Genomic DNA, 7,040 nt, shown 5'->3' on the forward strand with positions numbered 1-7,040 from the left:
GGGAGCCTGTTTCCCCCTCTCTCTCTGCCTGCTTGTGATCTCTCTCTCTCTGTGTCGAATAAATAAATAAATAAAATTTTAAAAAATCTATATAATGGGCGCCTGGGTGGCTCAGTGGGTTAAGCCGCTGCCTTCGGCTCAGGTCATGATCTCAGGGTCCTGGGATCGAGTCCCGCATCGGGCTCTCTGCTCAGCAGGGAGCCTGCTTCCTCCTCTCTCTCTCTACCTGCCTCTCTGCCTGCTTGTAATCTCTCTCTGTCAAATAAATAAATAAAATCTTTAAAAAAAAATCTATATAATAAAGATAACAGAATAATGCAATGATTTTAAGAACAAAGGTGAACTAAGGAAAGCAAAATTAAATGTTAGTATTTTGAAAGATTAATAAAATTCATAAACCACTAGCTAGAACTTATGTACAAAAAAAGAGAGAGAAAAACACCAATATTAGATATAGAGAAGAATGTGTCAACAGAGACCATAGAGGTATCAAAAATGTTAATAATACTATAAAACTTTATTAAGTGAGTAAGTTTGATATGTTGGGTAAAATAAACCAAAGCCTAAAAATAGCACCATATAACAACCCAACTTCAGGTGCCAGTCTCAAGCTCAGGCTGTTACCCGTGATTTTCTGGTCCTACAACCTCCTCCTGGAGTTGACTAATTTGTTAGAGTGGCTCACAGAACTGAAAGAAATTCTTTACTTACTTGATTTCCAGTTTAGTATGAAAGGACCAGTCAGGAACAGCCAGATGAGAGACATGTATAGGGAAAAGTGTGGGGAAAGAGTTCTGGGGGGGTGGGGTAGGGGCTTTTTTATCCTCTCCATGGTACCATTCTCACAACACCTCTATGTGTTCACCAACTGGAAAGCTCTCCAAGTCCGTTTTTTGTTTGTTTGTTTGTTTTGTTTTTAAGGGAGGATTCATTATATAGGCATGACTGATTAAATCATTGACCACTGATGATTGATTCAAGCTTCAGCCCCTTTCCCTGCCCAGAGAACAGGGGTGAGAGTAAAAGTTTCAACCTTCTTGGGGCACCTGGGTGGCTCAGTCAGTTAAGTGTCTCAGGTGATGATCACAGGACCCTGAGCTGGAGCCCCACATCAGGGTCTATGCTCAGCAGGAAGCCTGCTTTTCCCTCTGCCTGCTGCTCCCCGTACTTGTGCACTCTGTCTCTTTCTCTTTATCTGTGTCAAATAAATAAATAAAATCTTTTAAAAAATTAAAAAAAAAAAAAAAAAGTTCCTACCTTCCAGTCACGGGGGGACTCTTCCAGTGTGGTTGGTTCCTTAGGTGAGGGCATTCCAAAAGTCATCTCATTACTGTAACAAAAACACCAATACCACTCTCTTCACAGGAAATTCCAAGTTTTAGGAGCTCTGTGCCAGGAAAGGGGACAGAGACCAGATAATCATTAGTTTCAGAAGTTTCTTTGCAAATGCAGAAGTTACTTCTTATTCACTTTTCTTTCCTTGTGCCAAATCTACTAACGAAACTCTTAAAAGCATTCTTCATTTTTGTCACTGTGTTTTTTTCAATTAGCAATAATCGCGCCTCGGATAAACCTCAAAAAAAAAAAAAAAAACCTCATTGGCTACGATACTGCCACTGCGCAAAGCTTGTCACTGTGTTTTTTTATTCTGAGCAGTTCTTCTTTTCTATTTTTCCTTAAACTTCCCATCTCTCTCTCTATGTTACTTATCTATTCTTTCATATTGTCTAATATTTCCATCAGAGCTCTTTAGCATATCAATCATTTAAACCTCTCTGATACTTCTAACACCTGTGTCATATCTGAATGTGTTTTTCATGATTGCTTTGTCTCCTCAAACTGTTTTTCACATATATATATATATATATATATTTTTTTTTTTTTTTTTAAGAAAGGCAGACATATTGTATTGGGTACTAGGAACTAAGCATGAGGATTTATGTTAATCTGACTAGGAGTTCATCTGTGCTTAATATGTTTGTCTCTATTCTTAACTTTGTGCTTCTCTTAATTACTCTTCTTTGGGGGAATTCTGCCTTTCAACTCGGGTATAATTCTTGTTATTATACTGGAGTCCTGTTGGTGTGGTGGTAAAATCATGGGTAAAGGGAGTATTCTATAATCCTCTGATTAAATTTATAACTAATAGTATATTATAATAAATAAGTTATAGCCTATCATTGTTTTGTTGGAAAAATGCATAAAATTTAGCTATTAAAATGTGTCAGCTTGCAGATCTTATGTTTCTCTAGTCTAGATAAGCACTATTAAGTTTTTGAAAAAGAAGAGCTCAGTATATGTTGGAATAATTAAGGAGGATTTATCAATGTTAAAGAATCTGAAGGATGAATGAAAATAAAACAAGCATTCTGTATGGTCTAGAAAGTAAATGTATAAGGAATGTTGGTTGAACTGCCTCTAGTGGGTTCAGCTTTGTTTAAAGGGCTCATAAAAAAAAAAAAAAAAAGAAAATGTAAATGCTCTTTAAAAATATGACATTGGGCTAGTTATTGAGAGGTTCAAACACATGTACTCTATCTTTCAGGAAGCACTAATCTTTGAAGATATTTGAGCAAGTGAGTGCCAACATGAAAGCTGTATGTAAAGCTAAATAAACTTATGTTCGCCTCCAAAGATAACTTTCTTTGAGGTTTTCAGAAAAGAATACTGGTCCCAAGAAGATTTCAGAGTCCTTACTATAATAGTAATTAATCTGAAAACGTTGTTAACACATGAAATCTCCCTTGGAAATTTTTAGATTGCAATTTATCACGAAAACCTTTTCTCCCTTTCCATGAGCTTTATGTTTTAATATTTTGTTTAAAAATACACGACCAGCTGTTCCACATTTTCTTTCACAGATCTTACTTCAATATGCCAAACACCTACTAGATGTAGCGTGGACTCCACATTTTGTTCTCGTCATGAATTTTATCACTCAGGCCTCTTAAAACTTTCCCATTCTCCTACACAGGAACTGCCATGGTGTTATTCCTCCCTCCCTTGTATTGTTCTTGGTTTCTACAGCTAATTGGGATTTCCTTCTTTATGTTCATTAGGGACCACCCCACCAAGATCTTTCCTATAATTATTGGGCATCTTAGTGTACATTTATGTTTCAATTCCAAGATTATCCTATTGTTTATTTGGCTTGTTTCCAGAATGGCACTGTGATTATGACATCTTTACAATGGTAATTTCACAAATTTTTTTTCAGTAAGCCTTATTATATTCTCTCCTTGGTTATCTAACCCTGGGTTGGTAGATGGGAAATACAGTTGCCTGGAGGTTTTCAATCTGAAAAAACATGCGTGACTTCTAATTGCAGAAATAAGTTATGTCAATTATCTACTATTATTATTAGTCTATCACCAAACTTAGAGCACATAATGGAGTAAAAACTCTTTGGTGATATACTGTTTAGTACTTTGTTTTTGGCTACTAAAGGAATGGAAAAAATCCTAAAACTCTTCCTGTTTGTAAGGACTTATATGCAGCGTAAAATTGTAAGTTGAATAGATAAACTAGTTTATGAAATAGTAAGTTTTAATTAAAGCTGCATAAAAAGTAATGTTACAGCCAGGATACAAAAATTTGTCTTTCAAGATTAAATTATTAAGTTATTTTATAAACCTTACATGATTTATACAATGCTAATTAAAGTATAATCAATGAAGTAATGTCATCAAAATATGACCAATGTTTTCAATTCAAAAACAACTTACTGAAGTTCTATTTCATAGAATGGTATAAGTAAATTTTCTGTAGTACTCACATAGTGTATGCACATTAGGATTTAATGAGAAACATTTACATGGGATTTAAATGTTGCATTTATTAAAATCAGATTTACACTCTGAATCAATTTGGACTGCAGCTCTTATCTATATTTCTCTAAAAAATCTTTAATAAGAGAATTATTTTTTGATCTTTTAGGGAATCTGTTTACATTCATTTATATAAAACACTGTATTCTTTGCAAAGATATAATTATTACTGATCTACTATGCTTGAGGGGAAGGAGTTTATGTTAAGCTAGCAGACATGAGATTCAAGAACATTAAGCCAAAACTTCAAAAGTGAAAAAAAAAAAAAGCAAATAACCAATGGCTATGGAGTAAAAAATAAAGCATCTAATCATTTACTAGTTACTAGTACAAGTGTTACTTGTACTAGTACAAGTACTAGTACAAGTGTTACTAGCATTACTAGTAGAGTTTGTTTCCTTTTTCTTTGTTTTTGTCCACCAAAATATTAGTTATGATTACCTAGTATTTATTCAAAACCACCTTCCCAGATTCAGTAAATGTTGCCATTATTATTTCCTTCCAAGATATTCATAAGCTTTCCTAAAAAAGCTTGTTAAATTATATCCATCTTTTATAAAAAAAAAAAAAAAGCGGGTGTTGGCTTTTAGTTGTGATCACTTCTCATATAGATTGCTATGTTTCAACTCCTTTAAAATATTTAATCTGAGGGCGCCTGGGTGGCTCAGTGGGTTAAGCCGCTGCCTTTGGCTCAGGTCATGATCTCAGCGTCCTGGGATCGAGTCCTGCATCGGGCTCTCTGCTCGGCAGGGAGCCTGCTTGCCTCTCTCTCTCTCTCTCTCTCTCTGCCTGCCTCTCTGTCTACTTGTAATCTCTCTCTGTCAAATAAATAAATAAATAAAATCTTTAAAAATAAAATAAAATAAAATATTTAATCTGAGAAAGATCAAAATTCCAAACAACATGTAGATTTAATTAGATTTAAAAAAATTACATCTCATTTAGATTTTCCATGTAATTTGGAATGGAATCTTTCTGTTCTGTATGTGTACTAATTAGCTAAAGAAAAGAGGAATTAGAAACATCATTTCCTAAAGCGTGTCCCACAGATCAATCATCTGAGAAAAATGTTACACTTCATCATCTTCTGTGAGTCACAGTCACTTTAGAACAAGAAAACGTTTTAGAAAATATTAACATTTTAACTCTGAATTTTTCAAAGTTATTCATCATGAATAAATTTCCATGAAATAATTTAAACATCTTAGGCATGGTTGTTCCCATGAAATACTACTTTGTGGCCATGTCAAAAAAATGCATAGAAATATCAGTGATAACATCTAGATAGAGGTTAATTAATATCTAACCACTTGACTATATGAGAGAGAAAAAATAATTGTCAAAAAATAAAATGACTTGGTTAAGCTGAGAAGCAGAATCAGGAAAAAAGATTTTGATTCTTATCCCCACTCCAGTGCCAGAGGAGAAAAGTGGGTATTATATACTGGCTTAAAAAGATACTGAAAATCACTCTATGTATTTTGCATTAATTTAATCAATTGTTAATTTGTACATGTGTGTTATTAGTGAGTACTTACTCAGACATGATCCTTATGCATTCTGAACTTGTCGAAAATGCTTTTAGACAACAAAAAAGTAAAAAAAAAAAGTAATTTAATAAAATAGTGAATAATGAAGATAACTTGATACAGGCTTTTAAAAATCTTTGATTACTTAGAATAAACATGATGGCATCCTTATATTAAGCATTCAGTAAATGTTGACTGAGTCACTACATGGATTTTGACCCCATGCTACCTTAATACTTTATCATTTACTCAATAATATATACCTCAATAACCCACAAATTCTTATAGCTTCCAAGTCTGACTTCGTTTGGATTCTTGCTCTTATCTGGGGAGATAACTTTCTGAAATTTAATTTTATGTTTTTTAATATAGGGATAATGATCTCTCCCCTACAGTTTGTAATGAAGCTTAAATGAAGTAATGTATATGAAACACTTGGCTTATGCTCCAGAAATGGTGTCTATTATCATAATAATGAAATTTCAGAACTAAAATACTTTTACTACAATCTAATTCAGTCCTTCCATTTTACAGTCGTAGAAACTATCTTAAAAAGCCAGTGGTGTGTGTGCGTGCACCCTCTCCCTTCTCCCCGGTCGCCGCCTCCTTCTTCTGAGGCTCCTGGTGGGGCCCTGTGCTTCTTCATGCGAACCTGGTAATCTCTTTTGTGAAGTGGCAGCTGAGAAGACTTCAGCGCTCACCATGGTCGACAAAAAGACCAAGGAAGGAGTCAAGACTGAGAACAATGATCGTATTAATTTGAAGCTTGAGGCGCAGGATGGTTCTGTGGTGCACTTGAAGATCAAGAGGCATACACACTTAGTAAATGAAAGCCTATTGTGAGTGATAGGGTTTGTCAATGAGGCAGATCAGATTCGGATTTGTTGGGCAGCCAGTCAATGAAACAGACACACCTGCCCGGTTGGAAATGGAGCGTGGAGATACAGTTGATGTGTTCCAGCAGCAGACAGGAGATGTCTACTAAAAAGGGAACATGCTACTTGACTCCAGAACTTGGTTCCTCCAGATGGAAAAGATATTCTTAATTAGAAAGTCGCAATTTGGTTCTACCACATCCTGACTACTACAGTATAATTTTCTCTATTCTTTCATTTTCCCCTTCCCCATTTCTTTATTGTACATAAAGTAACTGGGTATGTGCACAAGCATATTGCATTTTTTTTTTAACTAAACGGCCAATGGTGTCTTTTGATCGACATCAAATGGAGATGGGATGGGGGAAAATAATGCGTCTGTGAAAATAACCCCTCTCTCCATTAGTGGCACGTTCAGTCAGCTCTTATCTTTAAATTCTAGTAAGTTGTTTTGCTCTCACTGTTTAACAAAAAAACAACATAAAAATCCTTGCATACCTTGTTCAATTGGAGAATTTTAATGTTTTTCATTTATCATTGTAAAACCAAGGACAATTTTGTAACTTTTTTGTACGTAGCTGTTACATGTAGAGCAATTTGTCTTTAAGTAGGGATAAATGACTCTAACAGAAATGAATCCTATATAGTTTTCCCTTCAAGTCAAGCATCTTGTTGTTTAAATTGACTTCTTGTTAAAAAAAAAAAAAAGCTAGCGGTGATTAAGATTACTAAGTAAATGCATAAAGTTCTTAATCCTCCTCTGAAATACCCTTTGAATCTTTAGAAACTCATAGAGATCAAGAACACTT

The 7,040-nt window shown here is 34.6% G+C and overlaps 1 protein-coding gene and 1 pseudogene across 1 annotated transcript; one reads left to right on the forward strand and one right to left on the reverse strand.

The window, feature by feature from the left end:
* Nucleotides 1-1,502: 1,502 nt before the first annotated feature.
* LOC132003089 (U4 spliceosomal RNA) lies at nt 1,503-1,628 on the reverse strand (annotated as a pseudogene).
* A 4,430-nt stretch (nt 1,629-6,058) lies between these two features.
* Nucleotides 6,059-6,341, forward strand: LOC132002772 (small ubiquitin-related modifier 2-like). Its single transcript, XM_059377890.1, is given in 2 exon segments — nt 6,059-6,180; nt 6,182-6,341. Coding segments are annotated over 2 exon segments (282 nt in total).
* Nucleotides 6,342-7,040: the final 699 nt, after the last annotated feature.

This window comes from Mustela nigripes, chromosome 15, assembly GCF_022355385.1.
Source record: "Mustela nigripes isolate SB6536 chromosome 15, MUSNIG.SB6536, whole genome shotgun sequence".
NCBI lineage: Eukaryota > Metazoa > Chordata > Mammalia > Carnivora > Mustelidae > Mustela > Mustela nigripes.